This window comes from Cebus imitator, unplaced genomic scaffold (assembly GCF_001604975.1).
Source record: "Cebus imitator isolate Cc_AM_T3 unplaced genomic scaffold, Cebus_imitator-1.0 Scaffold494, whole genome shotgun sequence".
Taxonomy (NCBI): domain Eukaryota; kingdom Metazoa; phylum Chordata; class Mammalia; order Primates; family Cebidae; genus Cebus; species Cebus imitator.
Window position 1 is genome coordinate 1,358,266 of NW_016107809.1, and position 19,293 is coordinate 1,377,558.

General features: G+C 35.0%; 1 protein-coding gene across 7 annotated transcripts in view; it reads left to right on the forward strand.

Moving 5' to 3' along the window:
- STXBP5L (syntaxin binding protein 5 like) overlaps positions 1 to 19,105 on the forward strand; it is a 419,550-nt gene extending 400,445 nt beyond the window's left edge. For all 7 annotated transcript variants that reach the window (XM_017513535.1, XM_017513534.2, XM_017513536.2 and 4 more), the window contains 5 exons: positions 1,596 to 1,956; positions 6,863 to 7,028; positions 9,630 to 9,741; positions 12,506 to 12,726; positions 13,363 to 19,105. In XM_017513535.1, coding sequence (XP_017369024.1) covers positions 1,596 to 1,956; positions 6,863 to 7,028; positions 9,630 to 9,741; positions 12,506 to 12,726; positions 13,363 to 13,404 — 902 coding nt within the window. In that variant the 3' untranslated portion in view covers positions 13,405 to 19,105. The remainder of the gene's footprint in view (positions 1 to 1,595; positions 1,957 to 6,862; positions 7,029 to 9,629; positions 9,742 to 12,505; positions 12,727 to 13,362) is intronic.
- Positions 19,106 to 19,293: the final 188 nt, after the last annotated feature.

Here is a 19,293-nt window from a genome sequence, read left to right on the forward strand (position 1 = left end):
CCCTTATGATTAAGCTTACTTTGTACCTTCTGAAGCAGTAGTAGCTGCTTATAATTTAGATTTACTTGAGGTTTTTTTTTTCCAGTTAGTAAAGATTGAAGAAAGAATTCTAAAAGATTAATAGTACATTGTTTGGAAACCTTAAACCCTGTATAAACCTAATGAATAGAATATATCCAAAGCATTTATGACCACAAATTAGGAAACAAAGCAGCTGTTTTGGCAAGGGCAGCTTATTGAGAAATTCATTTTGATGCTGACAGCTTGTATGGAATGAATATAAGTAAAATGGCTTCCAAAATGTGGATTTCTTGTCTTTTTAACCCACCGTCAGCCATCTCTAAATCAAGGATGCAAGGATATACTCAGAAAAGTCTTTCCATGGCAGGTAGTTAAGAAAATTTGGTTTTTCTGAATAGCAGGATCAATCCTAGGTTAATTTTGATTAAATAATTCTTCATAGCTTTTGGCATTTTTTCTTCATGGGAGATTGGGAGAGATGTTCTTTTATCCCTTGATCCTTAAAATGCAGTACCTAAACTTCTAATCCCCTAGCCTCTTCAGTTACCCTTATATACGTTTATAGGTTTCTTAGTTTTAAAGTAGATTTAAAAACACAACTAAGATATTAGATCATCCCAATATACTCTTTTCAATTTGATAAATTTTACGGTCTTTATATGTACTTCTAAATGAATATATTTTTGTCCGTTGCCCTTTCCTTTTCAAGTCTCTGTTGCACGTACACCCTTGAGGCATATCAGTCTAAGCTAACATACTGTCTGCATAACGTTAGGACAAAGGAAAGAAAGGGCTAATAGGATACTGCTTAGGGAAAACTCTCGAAATATCCAAAGTTCAGTAGAGCCCAAACTACCTCCTAAGCTTTATAGTATATTGTCCTCCAAGACTGGGGAAAATCACCTGTAGACATAAATCTGGCATATATTGTCAACCCTGGAGAATCCAGGTGAGTAAAACTCCTTTCTGTGTAAAGATGCAAAAGCCTGCCTAAGAGTTGAAGGTAGTTATTTTGTCTTTTTTATATGATTAAAATTGCCATGATGAATTCTAGATATTGAAATTTTATAAGCATTCAATTTTGAAGAAAAATCAAGCATTTTCTAGCAAATTAGCCTATGAAAAAAGAAAATGGAATAAGATGGTGCGATTATTCTTCAGTTGAAGTTATTTCAATAAATAAAATCTGTACATGTTTAAAATTTTCTTTTTTATAAAAGGATTTAAAGGGGAACCCAAGAATCCTGGGGTAGGAATCAGAAAAATCTGAATTCTAATCTAGGCTCTGACCTTACTTGCTAAACTTTCATAATCTTTCTGGGTCTGTTTTTTCTTTTCTTTTTTTTTTAATATAATGAGAAGGTTTGACCAGTTGATATCTTAAGCTCCTTTTAGACCTAACATTCTATGATTCCAACTTGTTATGCTAGATGAACTCACAAATCTACTAATTCATGTGCATTAGTGCAATATTATGACTCTATAGGTATAAATTGTCACAATGTAAAACTTTAATTGCCCATAGATGCTTTAGAACAAATTGACATGTCAGTGATGTGCAATTGTTTTTATAGGTACATTCCTCTCATTGAAAGGAGCTGTGCTAACATTCTCCTGTATGGACCAAACTGGCGGATTAATGCAACCTCCATATGAAGTTTGGAGGGATCCAAACAACATAGATGAAAATGAAAAATCTTGGAGAAGGAAAGTGGTAATGAACTCATCATCTGCATCCCAAGAAATAGGAGATCATCAGTATACAATAATCTGCTCAGAAAAACAAGCCAAAGTCTTCTCACTGCCCTCTCAGACTTGCCTTTATGTTCATAACATCACGGAGACATCTTTTATACTGCAAGCAAATGTGGTGGTCATGTGTAACAGTGCCTGCTTGGCCTGCTTTTGTGCTAATGGACATATCATGATAATGAGGTACTTGCCTTCTTATAAATTATCTGGTAATCACAACAATACCAAAAAGGTACAATTCTAAAAAGTATATGTGTTATGTCCAAGTTGTTATTAAGAAGCAACCTGAGATTATTGTTTCATTATGTTTCTGAATGTTTTATTGTTCAACAATTTGATGAGAGTTTGGGGTGTTTGTGTTTTGTTTTGGTTTTTGGTTTTTCTTTTTTGCTAAAAATGCTTGGCATTGCGAGTGAAATATATTTTTAATTGCTATAAAGAGATAAAAGAAAAGAATGATTTTTCAATCATTTAACAAATATTTATTGAGCATATGTTATCTCCCAGATGCTATGCTAAGTACTGGAAATAAAAGATGAATAAGCTAAATGGAAAAGAAGTTAACTCTTACTTTTCCCAATTTCATATTTCGCCCAAGAGTTTTACATACAGAATTTCATTTGATCTCAGAACTTCTCTAGGGCATAGGAAAATAAAGTATTATTTTCATCCTCCATTTTACATGTGTTAATAAATTAAAGTTACACAATTTGCCTGAGGTTACAAGTCTAGGAAAAGTGAGACCAGTATTGAACAATGTACTGAAAGTTATCAGACACTTTTAAAGTAAGGTATCACCCAAGAGATTTCATTCTACTATTAGTGAAATTAAATAAAACTTATGAGACACAAAAATAATTGCCTAATGATTTTATGAATTCTGCAAATACTCATAAACATATACCATATAGAAGTCACTGCCATTCTTTTTAACATCTCACTTATTTCCAAAAATTATTGAGACAAGCATTGTACTAGGTCTGCGAAGGATATAAAAATTAGTAAAACATGGTCCTAACCCTTAAGAAACTCATTGTCTAACTGGGGAGATAAGACAGATACACAGACATTAGAACAAAAAGAAAATGTAAATTCCAACAGAGGAAATATGGGATTAGTTACAACTAAAGTTCCCAGAGTTCAAAGTCATAGCATAGTTGAACATGTATTATAAAAGAAGAGTTGTGGAGAGGCAAGTAACCTGGAGAGGTAGATTAAAGCAAATTGTTGAGGACCTTGAATGTCAGGCTGAGATTGACATTAATCAATTAATAGGCAATGAACTTTTAAGAAGGTAATTAACCTTCTCTAACTATGTGTTAGGATACACACATGGAGGGCAAGCTTGAGATAGGCTTTTGAACTGAAATGGTGTCTATACTGAAGGCAAGTAGGGAACAGGTATAAGGGAAACTTATTGAGTGCAAAGCTAATTGGTTGTGAACAATAATGGAGGTTGTTAAATCCTGAGGTTAGAAGAGAGTTTAAATGTTAGAAATTTTTTTGAACTTAGATAACAGTTATGTTATTAACATGTGGAAAAGTCAGAATGATTTTTTAAAGCTGATAATGAGAAATTTAAGAATAAATTCAGAATAACTATTTGAAATTTGAGGTGTTATAAGCCATCCAGCAGAGATTTAGCAATAAATTTAAGATTTGCACTCTTAGAAAAATATATGTGGAAGATCCAGCTTTGGAAGTCATCTACGTAAATGCATCAGTCAAAGTTATGTCAGCAAATGAGATAATCAAAAAAGATAGCATAAAAAGAAATGAGATATAGACTGGGCTAAGGATAGAAACCTGGGGGTATTCTATATTTATGTAGTGAAAGAAAGAAGACAATGCAGCAAAGGAGATTAAGAAGTCATTAGAAAGATAGGAAAGGACCAGAATTATATAACTTCATTAAATAAAAAGAGAAGAATATTAAAAGAGGCAGTAAAATATAGCAGAGAGATCAAAGAATTTGGGTAAAAGAAAAAACAGTAGATCTCACAACTGGTGGGATATTAATAAAAGGTCTTAGCAGCATGGTGGAAACAAAAGCTAATTTTCAAGGAGACAAGAATAGAGGCAGTAGTGTAGATCAGGGTTTGGCAAATTAATACCCACAAACTACCTCCATTCCCCTATCTGATTTTGTACAGCCTGCAAGCATTAAGAATGATTTTTACATATTTAAAGGTTGAAAAAATCATAGAGAAGAAGAAGATTTCATGATATGTGAAAATCATACTAATTTTAAATGTCAATGCCCATAAAGTTTTCTGGGGAACATAGCCACACTCGTATTTCTGTATATTGACTATGGCTGCTTTTGCACTACAGGGCAGAGTTGAGTAGTTGCAACAGAGACTCTATGGCCTAGAAAGCCTAAAATATTTACTATCATAAATATTTATGGGCCTTTTGCCTTGGTATTTATTATTCTTTCAGAAAGTTTTGTGGTCAAAAGAGAGATGAGACAGGAAAGTCACTTAAGAGTGAAACTAGGTCTTGAGAGCATTTTATTTTTCTTAATAGGGAAAATATGTGCAAGTTTGTAAGCCAAGGGAAAATAGTGAAGGAGAAAGTTTTGAATAAAAATAATCATTTTATGGTCTGTTCATTTTCTCCTATATTTCTGATTCTTTCCTATCTAGTTTCCCCTTTCTCAAACTGTTTTTGGAAATTTAAGATTGATAAGGTCATTTCAATCTTGTTTGAAAATGATTTAACTCCCAGACATGGCTCAGATTTGAAAAAAAAAAAGTATATTTGTGTGTGTGTGTGTGTAAATGTGTGTATCATCTCACACACACATAGATTGAGTCATTGATAAATGGTATCTGTCTTCCTCTGTCGTTTATAAAAGCTGCTTGACATGATAATGGCTACTTTGATATTATGTCGTAGTAGAAATTCTTCATGTGTTCCTAAGGATCCTCAAAAATATCTGAAAAGGGAATAATTTTGATATTATTTTAATAATACATATACATAAAGTGTAGCTAGGAAACAATGGTGTGTGCTCTGCTATGTGGTTTAAAGAAATGAATCCTACAAATTAGCATGCACCTGGCCTTATTCATTTTCCCATACTGAGTATATTCCCAGGATCTTTCCAGACCCTATCAGAAGGTAACTCTCATAAGCCAGGTTTTCTCAAGTCCTAGTTTTCTGATAGATATCAGGTAGCTAGTTAATTATTACTTAGGTCCTAAGTACCCAGACCTAGAAAAACAAGTTTGAGAGTAGAGAGGGAAATAGAAGAGGTTTATCTTTGTATGAATTCTCAAACTTGGCTTTAGGAGCCACTTTTTGTGAGATTTACCTTTAGTTACCTGATGCTATTTCTTTATTAAAGCGTCCTGCATAGAAGAAAGTCTTTTTTCCTCTGTTTTAAGAGCAATTGTTTTCTAGCAGTTAGCAACTGACTTGCTCTCTTTTCTTATCTGAAGTGACTACACCTCTATAATTTTCTTTTCTTGGCTTACTTTTTATTATGCAATATAGACAATGTAGCCCATCAGAAAAGTCAGTTGGAACCTCTTCCTCAGTATGAATGAATCTATCATGGAAATATGTTTAACTGGGATTGTTTTGGACTCATGTCTTAAGAAGCTTAGTTACCAGAAGTGCTATAACAGATCATCTTTTAATATCCTTTTAAGATATTAGGTAATTCTTTCATCAATGAAGCTTTTGGAATCTAATGTGTAATTTACATTTACAATGCATTTCAATTCAGACCAGCCATATATCAACTGCTCAATAGCCAATTTGGTTATTGGCTACCATATTGGACAGTACAGTTCTTATTCCAATAACACAGATGTCAGATCCCATTTTACATAGTAAATTTCCACAGCTCAAAGTATAGTTACAAACCACTTTGATAAAGGAAATCAGTATTTTTTCAAGGTGCTGGTTTTATGATCTGGGACAATTTAAAATCATTGTGCACACTTAGAATCAGTATAATGGTTTCAAAATTTACTTAATTATAAGTTTACCTTTTCCCTTTTGGCATTAAAGGTCTGAATAAAAAGCAATGAGACTGGTTTTCTTCAGTGGTTTGTAAAATTGGCTCGAACAATAGTATCCAAAAGGACATTCTGATGAATATTTTAGCAAAATTATCAGCTACATTAGGATAAGCTTATAGTTATGGGGTAAGACACTTCAGATGTGTGGCATTCATTTGAATGTGCAAATTCTCATCTATTATTTATAACTTAGTCTCATTACCTTACGGTCTTGGCTATATTTACTTATTAGTCATGCCTCCAGTGTAGTTGCCCTAAGTTATGGTTAATTATCTCTTCCTGTATATACAGTAAAGGAACGGGGAGCAAAGCCACTTCATTTCCAGGCACAGTGAACTGGGCCCACACTGCAACTCTGTCAGTTTTGCCTTAAAGAAAGACAATAGAGCAAGTATGCAGTCAGATACTTTTTAGCTGTGGTGTTTCTGAAATAACCAAAGGCTATAAATTATATTGTAGGAACATGTGAAGTGCTACAAAAAGTGCCCCTGAAATTGCTGGCCACTGCATTTAATCCATCAAGAACATTTGCTAAGCATCTATGTGAATTAAGTTAAAAAAACTGTGCCTATGATTTTTTTTATGTATATGATTTTATGTGAAAGTCTAGTTTATTACCACTGAGCCTTGAAGATAAGAAGAAACAACCAGGCCGGGTATGGTGGATCATGCCTGTAATCCCAGCACTTTGGGAGGCCAAGGCAGGTGGATCACTTGAGGTCAGGAGTTCAAGACCAGCCTGGCCAACATGGTAGAACCCTGTCTCTACCAAAAATACAAAAATTATCCAGGTGTGGTGGTGCATGTCTGCAGTTCCAGCTACTCAGGAGGCTGAGGTGTGAGAATCACTTGAACCTGGGAGGCGAGGTTGCAGTGAGCTGAGGTCACTCCACTGCATTCCAGCTTGGGTGATAGAGCGAAACTCTCAAAAGATATAAAAATAAAAAAAATAAAAATAAACCACCATAAAATAATGGTATAAAAATCACTGTTTATGTAAAGGTCTGCCTCTAACAACCTGCATGTGATATATGGATTTACTTTTTTCCATTCAGCCTACCTAGTCTTCGCCCAATGTTGGATGTTAATTATTTGCCACTGACAGATATGAGGATAGCACGAACATTTTGTTTTACCAATGAAGGACAGGCGTTATACCTCGTCTCTCCTACTGAAATTCAGCGGTTAACATACAGCCAAGAAATGTGTGATAATCTACAGGTAGGTCAGGAGGTACATTTATGAAAAAGACATTGGACATGGTTGAGAGAATAAGAAAGATGTCTAAAAGCTAAAATATTATTAGGTCAGACAATACATATGCCCTTCCAGTAACATGTTTTGAATATATATTCTTCGTTTTGAGCCTACCAACTTCTAGAATGGTTCTAGTCATTGCACAGAAGCACTAAGAAAGATGAAGACAATGCAAAGATCATTCATATTAATAGCTAATCTTTTTATTTATTTATTTTATAGTTTGGTTTTACCCATGGAGAATCTTATAAAAGATTATAAATTCTCCCCTCAGGGTGAGAAATATGTATGTACACACACACAAAAAAATAAGTTTTCTTCAAAAGAGTCCTTGAATTCCACTCAGATAGTTGAAGGACTCCTTTGAAGAAATCTTAATTGTGATTAAGGGACACACAAAATAAACATATATCCTGTAGGTTAGAATTGAGCATTTATCTTTGATTGTAGCAGTAAGCATAGCCTAGGTAGAGGATAGATATAAATGTCTAAACTTTGGTAAGAATGGTCACAATTTTTTTAAAGCATCTTAGACATTTAACTGGTTAAACCCCCTCATTTTACAAATAAGAACATTAAAATGTATTTATTATACTATAGAGGTTAAGAGCATAAGCTCTGAACTATTCGACCTGTATTTTGGCTCCTCCATCTGTGTGACTTTGGGCATTTTACTTAACCTATCCATACACTCTACTTTGGAGCATTGTCATAATTTAGTAAGAATTCATATAAAGAACTAAGCTCAATGCCTGGAATATATGTTTTAAAATAAATAATAATAAATATTATTATCGTCACCATTGTCATTCAACAGATTATTTATTGAATTTTTACTATATGCCTAATACTTGGCTAGACTCTAGGAACACGCTAATAATTAAGATACAAGTCCCTGCCTGCTAGTGTGGAGAGACAAAAGTAAACAGACAATCACACTACTCTGTGAAAACTGCTATGTATAGCTGTGGCAGTACTGGGGAGACGTATAAGAAGGACGCCTGAGTTGATGGAGCAGAAGGGAGGCAGTTTAACCACTTGACTCTCTAAGATGCTTTTTTAAAATTTTGTGACCCTCCTTACTCAAGGTTAGATAAACTTTTACAGCTATCCTGTTTCTAGTCTATGCTTACTGCTACAATCAGAGACAAATGCCCAATTTTAACCCACTGGATATGTGAATTTATTTTGTGTGTCCCATAATCAAAAGAAGTTAGTTTGAGAAGGATCGTGGGCACAACTGACTTCCAAATGGTAAATAGGAGTTATCCAGGTGACTGAATGGTTGGGGATGAATAAGGTAAGATACTCTAGACAGAAGTAGTGGTGTGCAAAAGCCTCAGGGCTAAGGAAACTGCCCAGAGAGTGAGGAATTAGGAAGTGAAAAGAGTGGAGATGTGCGGGAGAAAGAGTAGATCTTGCAACCCCTTGTAAGCTCCTTAAGGGATCTATTATAGCATTTATCCCAAGGACAGTGGTAAGTCATTAAGTTTTAGCAGATTTGTTTATTAAAATAAATATTCTAGTTATAGTATGGTGGCTGGTTTTCCGGAAGCATCAGGATGGAGAAAAGTTAGCAGATTCAATAGCTATAAAGTATACAGTGCCCTATTTCATAGGGCAACTGGATTTAGGGTTATTAAATAGGAGTGATGGAAAGGAAGGAATTTAGTCATTTCTCGGTTTCTGGCTTGGGGAACCAAATAGATGATGCTGCCATTTCCAAAGAGAAGGGCTTCAGGAGAAAGAGCACAGGTCTCAGTAGAGGTAGTGGAGATGATGAAATTAAAATCATACTGGAAGTTCATAGAAAATTAGGTCACAGATCTCCTGACTCGGTCTAAGATCCTTTCTCCACACTGATGGTTCTTTGGTCTGCTTTAGAGAGACCTGGGGAGCAAGGTATAATCTTGACAAATGAACTCATCTATGTAGATTCTCATTTCATATATGTGGAATGCAGCCTGAATATCTGCATTTCTAACAAGCATTTCTCTAGTCATTGTAAAGCTCACCAAATATTGAGAAGAATTGTACTTCACCCTATACAGTAGCTGTCTATTTTGACTCATTTAAACTATCTTTAACCATTTTATAATTTTGTACCTCCTAGAAAAAGAGATCCAACCTTCTTCCACATACCACCAAAGCTTTCCTATTTCATAGGGCAGTCTATGCTTGGTTCAGGGAAGGGTACCAGGATAAAAAAGAGACTATAATGACTGAAAAAGGATCCAATGTCTAGTGGTAATTATTGAGCGCAGGTGAAAATTAATCCTAGGGTAGATAAATTGGCTTCCCATGCTTTCTAATAGTGGAGGGAAGAAGAAAAGAGCACAGATAAAGGGAAATTTTAGAACATGTGTTACTATAGAAGGGGAGGAAAAGGAGATGGTAAAAGAAATGCCAGATGGAGAACTGTGAGCACAGCAAAAATAAGCATGAAAATGTATGAAAAGCAGAGTGTCTTTTCATGATGTGTTCTAATATAACACAGTGTTACCTTTTTGTATACTAATTGATTTTTTAGTTGTTCTAATGCTTTTCTCTTTGAATTTGATACAGGACATGCTAGGAGATTTGTTTACTCCCATAGAGACACCAGAAGCTCAAAACAGAGGCTTTCTCAAGGGACTGTTTGGAGGAAGTGGACAAACGTTTGACAGAGAAGAGCTCTGTGAGTAAATTCCTGATTATAAAAATGCATTGCAAAATAGAAGACATGTTTCTGTGTATACTTATGTGTAACTTAATGTAATATGTGATCTCAAATTCTAAACTATGTATTAATTTGCATCTATCTTAAAGTTTGAATATTTGTTTCCTTCTGTACCATAAAAATTATTTATGTTTACCAAACATGAATAAAAGTGGTCACTTCATATTAGGAAATTGTTTAACAAAAATGATACACATAATTCATAAAAATAATGAGCAAGCTAATAAATATCTCATTTGCAAGTAGATCATAGCTTCATAGCAATGTGAAGGCATTCAAAAAAGTCTGGAAGAAAGATTTTTGAATCTGCCTGACTTTAATCACTGCTGGAAAACAGATTCCTTATCTAGCATGTAAGATTTATCAATGCTACAGAATAAATTACTTTAAAAATCTACCAGTGAGACAAAATGGAAAAGTATTGCTGTTTATCAAAGTCTCACTGGTAGATTTTTATTTATTTGTTTGTTTATTTATTTATATTTTTATTTTTTGAGATGGAGACACATTCTGTTGCCCAGGCTAGAGTGCAGTGGCCTGATCTTGGCTCACTGAAACCTCTGTCTCCTGGGTTCAAGCAATTCTCCTGCCTCAGCCTCTCAAATAGCTGGGATTACAGGCACCCAACCATGTCTGGCTAACTTTTGTGTTTTTAGTAGAGATGGGGTTTCACTATGTTGGCCAGGTTGGTCTCGAACTCCTGACCTCGATGATCCACCCACCTCAGCCTCTCAAAGTGCTGGGGTTACAGTCATGAGCCACTGTGCCCAGCTTCACTGGTAGATTTTTAAATAATGGGAAAATACTAGGGAAAATTTTCAGAGAGAAGGTATGAATATATTTTCCAGAATATCCTACCATCATGTGGTCTTATAGATCAAAATTCTTTCTTTGGAACTTTTAACTATGCAAAAATGTCTAGGTTCCTTTGTGCAATAGAATATTATTTGACCATGAAAAGAAATGAAGTACTGATACATGGTACAACATTGATAAACCTTAAAAATATCTTGCTAAGCGAAAGAAGCCAGACAAGAAGGCCACATATTATATGATTCCATTTATATAAAATATCTAGAATGGGCAAATTCAGAGAGACTAAAAGTAGATTAATGATTGCCGGGGGCTGAGGCAAGGAAGGAAGGAAGGAGTGACTGCCATGAATATGGGATTTCTTTTTCGAGTAATGTATATGTTCTACAATCAGATAGTGGTGATGGTTACACAACTTTGTGAATACACTAAAAACAAGTGAATTGTACACTTTAAATGGATAAATTTTTTGTGAATTATATCTCAACAAGGCTCTTATTTTTTAAAAAAACTAGATTCCAACCACTCATTAAAAAATCCAGAATTCGTTCAAATATTACATCCTTGGCAATTCTCACTAAATTTCTGCCAAAATAGTTGTTTTTCCTTTAAAAAAAATTTAAAAAGACAGAATCTCGCTTGGTTCCCCAGGCCCTAGAGTAAAGTGGCACAATCAGGTCACTGTAGCCTCAAACTCCTGGACTCAAGTGATCCTCCTGCCTCAGCCACCTGGGTAGCTAGGACGACAGGCATTCACTTCTATGCTTGGCTAATTTTTGATAGCTGTTTTTCAATTAAAAAATGTTTTACTTTATGGATAGCTGGTACAGTGGTATGCACTTGTAGTCCCAGCTCCTTGGGAGGCTGAGATGGGAAGATTGCTTGATGCCAGCAGTTTGAGTCAAGCCTAGGCAACATAGCAAGACTTCATCTATAAAAATATTTTTTTTTACTTCATTGAAATTGAATAAAGCTGAGCTTTGTAGGTGACTGGGAAATTCTTTTAGTCTTTCATAAATCACAGTTTGGTTTTTTTTTTTTTTTTTTGAGACAAAGTCTCACTCTGCCACCCTGGCTGGAGTGCAGAGGCATGGTCTCAGCTCACTGCAACCTCTACCTCCTAAGTTCAGGAGATTCTCGTGCCTCAGCCTCCCAAGTAGCTGGAATTACAGGCATGTGCAAACACATCCAGCTAATTTTTGTATTTTTAGTAGAGATGGAGTTTTGCCATGTTGCCAGGCTGGTCTAGAACTCCTGACTTCAGGTGATCTGCCCACCTCAGCCTCCAAAAATGCTAAGATTACAGGTGTGAGCCACCATGCCCAGCCACAAATTTTTAACATATGTAACATATATATAACATATGTTGTGTTTGTTTTATAAATCACATTTTTAACATACGTAACCATCATTCATATATTTATATACCCCATTTTTCAGTATTTACATAGAGACAGAAAGAGAGAAAGAGAACCTGAGACCTACTGAGGCTTATATATGAAGGTGAACAGAGTGAACAGAGAAGGCTGAAATAAAAACTAAGGCAGAAACTTAAGAAAATCATCAGGCCTAAGCTTGGAACAGATTTTAATATGGGTTAAATATGAGGTCACATATTTTGAATATTCCAATTCAGCATCAAGAAATGCAATTAGGTCATATTGTATGGAACACATACACATACAAAAAGGCGTATAACAACAATATACCTCACAGTCTCTTTCTTAGCATTTTTCTTGAGTAAGTGCTAACATCTCCCAACACACATATATGACTGGACCAAATAAGACTCTCTTGTACTGAGAATTATGACAGTAGGATGTAATATTAGTACTTTGTCTTGGTGACAAGCTTGACTGTTTGAATCACTGACAAAATTTTTTTAAATTGCTATTGCTTAAATTCTCAGTTGGGGAAGCTTCAGCAGGAAAAGCATCCCGCAGCCTTGCGCAACACATTCCTGGACCAGGTAGTATAGAAGGGATGAAAGGCGCTGCTGGAGGGGTGATGGGAGAGCTGACCCGTGCACGAATTGCACTTGACGAAAGAGGACAGAGGCTAGGAGAGCTGGAAGAGAAAACTGCAGGCATGATGACCAGTGCAGAAGCATTTTCCAAACATGCACATGAGGTAAACTGCCTAAGTAAATATAGACATCTTCATATAGGAGTAACTTTAAGCATTTAGGCTCTGCACAAGAAAGAGATTCTTGTGCTTCAGCCTCCCAAGTAGCTGGGACTACAGGGATTATCCACATAAGTAATCCTGTTTGAGAATCATAATTACCTGGATCTCTTTGAGTATTATAACTCCCCCAATGCTTGGGACATAGAAATGTTTAAAAAAAAAAAAAACTTTAATGTATTGATACTTCTTTATCTTAGGGGATAAAGAAAATTATCCATTGGTTCTGATACATTGGGTCTATATTGTGTATCAGCTGCCTAAAAGGTGTTTCAGTGGGTTATATGACCCCACAACACACCCACCAAGAAGGTGTGGTGGGCAGTGGAGGATGGGATCCACATCTTGCATTTTGTCTCATCATTAAAAATCATTTTCCATCAGCTGAGTCTTTACAGCTTGTTTTTTTATTTTTAAAATCTTTCTCATATGCACTTTATTTCATAAAATAAAAGAAGCCATTCAGTTTGATTATAAGTTTTGAGATTAGTTAGATTTGCATGATTAGCTCAAAATAGGCTTGCTTTTAATAGCACTTTTAAAGTATTTTAGCATCTTACAGTGGCTATTTTTTCTTTGCAGTTAATGCTGAAATACAAGGATAAGAAATGGTACCAATTCTAAACTTCTAAAGAAGCTGTGACTGCTTTGAGAAACAATATTCAGGGAAACCAAATTTATTCCCAGCATCACTATTCAACTGCTAGAAGCCAGTTTCTTCTACAAAATGTTCCATTTACAGTCAATCTGAAATTATCTTAAAGGAGATGTATCAGAGACACTATACAACCCAAAGGCTGGAGCCCTGGTTAAAATCCCAAGATATGGCTGATTTTGCCTTTTCCCATGTGGAATGGAGCTATCATCTTGGCATGTCATTCGATAAGGATTTATATTTAGGAACTAAGGGGAGTCCTCTTGATTTGAAAATTCCTGTACAAACAAAAGCATTAATGCACTTAATGAAAAAAATCTTTGCATGATAAATTAACATCTTAAGAGGAAAAGAAAAAAAAAGCATGTTGTGACAGAAGAAAAAAAGATTAATGGTAAACTATTTCTATTAATTGGGCCACATTCAACAATTTTAAAAATCTGCATTTGAAGATATCAGTGCATTTCAAATATATTTGCCATACCCAACTGAAAAGGAAAACAAAACAAAACAAGAACCCAGAGTTTTCTCATCTGTAACTTTCATTGTACTAGAACATTATTGAATTCTTATGGCAAGAGTCTGATTAATGTTCTCTCTCCATGTTTTACATCATTCAGAGTTCTCAGTCATAATCAAATATTGCCAGCCAGTAAAGTAAGTTTTTCCAACACAATTATTTTCATTTCTATCACCTTCAGAATGGGTTGCTGTTTTTAGCACAAACCATGAAAGGTTGGGTCACCTCAAAGCATTTTCTTTAGCCTGGCTTGTATTCTATAGGGAAGTTGGTAGTAGGTTTGGGGAAACTATAGGAATAATAGGGTAAGCTATGAGAACTGACTTCACAAAAAGTGAAATTTCACATATCCCAATTTCAGTTTCTAAAGTGATATATTTTTAAAGTTTAATTTATATCCTTGTCTGCCTGTTGCACAGTATATTACTGTTCAAACCCAGTAAGGTCTGTAACCTGAAAGTGCTTTTGCAGCCTGACATTCACAAACCAAACTGGTCATTCTCTTTAGTGTGATTCAGTAAAACCTCAGTTAATATTTTGAGAAAGGGATTCTGATTTATGACATTTCTGATTTACAAGGGCTTTCATTAGAAAATACCTTTTGGTTCAATACTTACCCCTGGATATTTTTATAAAATATAGTGATGTGTTTGCTATCTTGGCCTCACTCATCATTACGGACAACAGAAATACATAAAGAGTTTAATGATATAAAATCAATTATTTTGTCACTAGGTCAAATAATATAAGCCATCAGATTATGTCAATAGATGCCAAACACCTGTCCCTTGTTAAAAAACTCTTTTAAAGCTGGAATAAAGAATATCCTTAACATGATACAAGGTATCTATCTTAACTCACCAGAAAAGCACTAGAGTCAAAACAAAATGAAGGCATCTACTACCATTTAACATGATTCTGGAAGCTAAAAGTTATAGGAATGTATATGTACATATTCAGGACTCATCCTGTAATATGTTGTTCCTTCAAAAATGTTTAATTATGGTTTTGGCTTATTGAATTTTTGTTAATCAAGGTCTTATTGGATTTACATTTATGTTTCTGAAGACTTCGCCATTTTTCTGGATTTCAGCTAATTTTAATAGCCAAAAATGGTATTTTTATTTCCTTTTTAGTTTAATTTTTTGCTAGAAATAGTACTTTCTAGCAAATGTTTCTAGTAGTACAATGTTCTCAGTAATTTTGGGAAGAAAAAAGATGAGTGAAAGAGTTATATAATGTACACTAGGACAGCATTTCTCAGAGTCCGTGAATCCACTTGTTAAAAAAGCCTCTCTGTGAATCTCCCAGTCTCCTGAGAGATTAGGCAAATTAAGCTTTATTGTGCAGCCTTACAGTCACAGAATCTGGCTTGGAAACACAGACATTACATGACTGTATCATTTATAAAATTATAAAATTATATGGTAGAAATATTAAAGAAACTTAAGACTGGGGTCTAGAAAATGCTGGTGGCCAAATTGTATATATTATTTGTACCATCAGTTTCAAGGACTTAGTTTTCTGATTTTTAGAACAAATACTTTACCATTTCTGTATTTTAAAAAAAACTAAAGGAGTAAAATATTCGTTTATTTTAGAAATAATGAAACTCAGTCCAAAGTAGCATTACATTTGATGAGTATCTCTGAAGCCCTCAATAAGATTTAACTTGTTTTAACTTGTTCTACATTGAGATTTCTCAATAGTGGCACTATTAGCAGAAAGTCTTTGTTGTGGGAAACTGTCCTGTGTATTGCAGGATGTTAGTGACATCCCTGGCCTCTGTCTACTAGATGCCAGTAGGAACCTCCTAGTAATGACAATCAAAATGTCTCCAGCCATTGCCAAAATTTATCCCTGTTTACAGCCACTATTCTACATCATATAAAGAGGTAGATTGTGTGAATATGTAATAAATGTTGTTGTATAAATCTGTACAATAAGTATACAATGTCTTAGCAAGATAAATTATTATACCCAAAATTACACGTGTGGTTCATATGCAATAAAATAGAATTTTGAAGAAAGCTGATATGAATCAGTGAAAAATAACAACTACAGAATATTTTAAGACACACAGAGAAAATATCAAAAAGGACATTATAGCATTTCACAGTAGAAGTGCCTAAAACTTTGGCTTCAGTGAATAGATCAAAAGTTTATAATTAGCATGCCAATTGGAAGTAAATAGGTGTTTCTAAAATGCTTGAAAAGAAAAGGTTCTTTGAAGTCGTTCAAACATGTCTTTCAAAATTGTTTTTATAAGCCCTTCCTTAACATTAAGAGTATCTTCATCTCACAAACTCCTGGTTATTGGAATCCAAATTAATGAGGTTTTACTGTATCAAAATTATTTTTATAATTCAAAGAGATAGCAATAACAAGAATCTAACGTGGATGTGATTTTTCTCTTTGAACATTTCTGTTCTGTTGCACTGACCTTAGCATGCACACACGCGCATACACACACACACCCCCCATCACAATTACCATCACCATCACTATCACCATCACCACCACCACTACCATCATTATCTTATCCTCATCTTTGGAAAATGAGTACTGTTGATCCACGTAGTCCTTTGCATCGTCTCATCTTTACTATCTTCCTTCTATTTTGGAACATAAGAAAAATACTCCTAGTAACTTGGACAATGATACAGAAAGTGACCCTGAGCCTTAGTTATCATCAAAATTACACTCTATCTGCTAAAGCAACATCCGAAGATAAGGCTTGCAAACCACAGTCCCAACAAGTTGACCTTGTCTCCCTGAGTCCTTCAAGAGATAAGCCCTTTTTAGTGTCACAGCAGAAAATGGGCCTTTTCATTCTATTCATCAATGAGAAGCTAGGAGTATTTGTTTCCCTGATAGTAACATGGGCAATAATCCCTACCTTGAAATCATCCATTAATCTGGGAGTTTGGAGGGAGGGATGATTGATTTGTCATTTGTTTTATTCACCTACATAAGCAGTACTACTGACTTTGCTTCTTACACTTTACTGAGCCCCAGATCTTAGAGCACCAATCACTGTCAAGATCATGTTTGACTGCAACTTTGGAAGGACAGTGACAGAACTGAATGAGATGTTTTCCAATGATTCAGTCACAAAGACAATTTTTTCAAACCTTTTGAAAGTGATTCTCAAATTAATAAATCAAAATCCAACTCCTTTCCCTCAAAGTTTTTAGAGATCTTAAAGGAAAAAGTTTACTGTTGGAGTGCTTTTTATGTGACCCATGTACCAGTTTTAAAGATGCCATCTATACTTTATCTACATTAAGGGAACACCATGACTTTAAGAGAAAAAAGAATCAGATTAGGCCTAAGATTGGTTGAAGAAGATTAAAAGAGATTCTTATATTCAAGCAGAAGGGAAAAATGAAGCCAATCTAGAAAAGTAAGCTAAAAATTATCCCCTCGGCTTAGGATCACCGGAACAAACTGGGAGTATATCTGTGTGATTACAACCTGCCACTATGAGAAAAAAGAACTGTAACCTGAACATGTTGGCTCACAGAGAGCAATGCCAAAAGAAGTCAAAACATTCATGACAGGTCTCGGTCTTTGTGTCAGGAGAAACGTGGTAGCTTTCACAGCTTCTTCACCTTTGTCCTCTGTCACGCAACTCCATTTTTGTCTGGGTACTATTTCACATACACACCATCCTGGGTGCCAGAAATACTTGTGGTATACTTGGTTTGAGCAGAATCTCTAGTATACACATCCCAGGGAACATGGTTGTCAACATAACAAGTTTAGTGTGTGTATTTGTAGACAATATAGCCCTAAAAGCATGAAATATAGAATAGGTAAGGTCTGTCTTGGGAAAGGAGGAGGAAGTACCAATTTGGTGCAAGAAGATTTTGGTAAGAAAGGACATGGGGGACACAGTTAAGTGAAAGAGGCTTTGAGGAATCAGATGCACAGATGGATGATTTTATTTACATATTTATCTAGAGGAGTGATTCTCAACCTTGGCTGTACATAAGAATGACCTCAGGAAACTGTAAAATTCCCAATCATATTAAAATCCTTTGAAGTGGGAACCAGACACCAATGTCTGTGAAAGCCTCCAAGGTGGTTCTAATGTCCAGCTAAAGTTGATTATCACTGTTTTATGACCACCTAAGGAAAACTTGTTTGTCTGCCTTGGCTGTTATTGCAGCCCCAGTTCTGAGTGGTCAGGGAAGGCTAGTTGTAAGATATAGTAATGGTATTTATTCTGTATGTCTCACAGAACAAAAGTATGTGAGAATTTCTGACCAGATAGCTCTCTATTAAATCTTAATAACCATCTTTGTGATATTCTCCCATGTGACTTGTCCATCAGTTATTCCAGCTGAAATGTCTAGTTTTTTTTTCAATTGTCTTATACACGTGCCATCACAAGATACCAGAAATAGCACAGTAAATTCGACAGCATTATAAAGCTAAGTGGAAAACTAATTCTGCATATTTAGACAGTGGAAATTCTCAAAACAATCATTTGCTAAATCAGGTCCAAATTTATTTTTCATTCTTCTTCTGGAGGAGACATGGGTACCAGGTATCTGTTCTGCTATAAGTATATTTCACTGGACTTGGTCTTAGCAAAAAGGAAGAACAAATCTTCCTTTTTTATTATCTCAATCAAAAGCTCCCAGGACCACTTGGATTTATTTTCTTAGTCTTTGGACATGTGTTTAAGGGAAAAGAATAACTGTAACTTCCTATATGACATCCACTGCCCTGAAAGAGTGCTTACACCTTCAAAAAAGGAGAGTCCAGCCTATCAAAGGCAGTAACATATAATGAGAATTTAGAGTTATCTCCTCTCATACTGCTTTCCCTCTGCTATTGGCCCACCTTTCTCGACTGCAAAGCCAGAAAGTAAACTAGGTTGTGGTATTGGACAATTGTACACAGGATCAGAATCTCTAATAACCTATAATTTTTAGTACTTAATTATGTGATGTTTTATTCTAGGAAATAAGAAACAAATGACATCATTGATGTATCTTTCTTTCATCTTCAGAATTTTTGCATCTTTTCAGAAAACGACAAATTACTATTTTTCTGTTGCACTCAGCAATTGTGACTATACTTAACAAAATTCTTGTAGTCTGTAGAGATATCAATAAAATTGTATATGTTTGTACATAGATGCTCTCTTATGTCATGATGTCATGCACTAATAATTTTTGCCAAGATTACATATGGACAGAGGTAAGACCCATTTATAACACCATGAACTATGGTTTTGCAAAGTGTAATTGTTTTTAAAAGGCAGGGAGGGGGCAGGAGAGGATGTATAGCAAATCTATCAAATACAACTTCCCAAAATTCATAC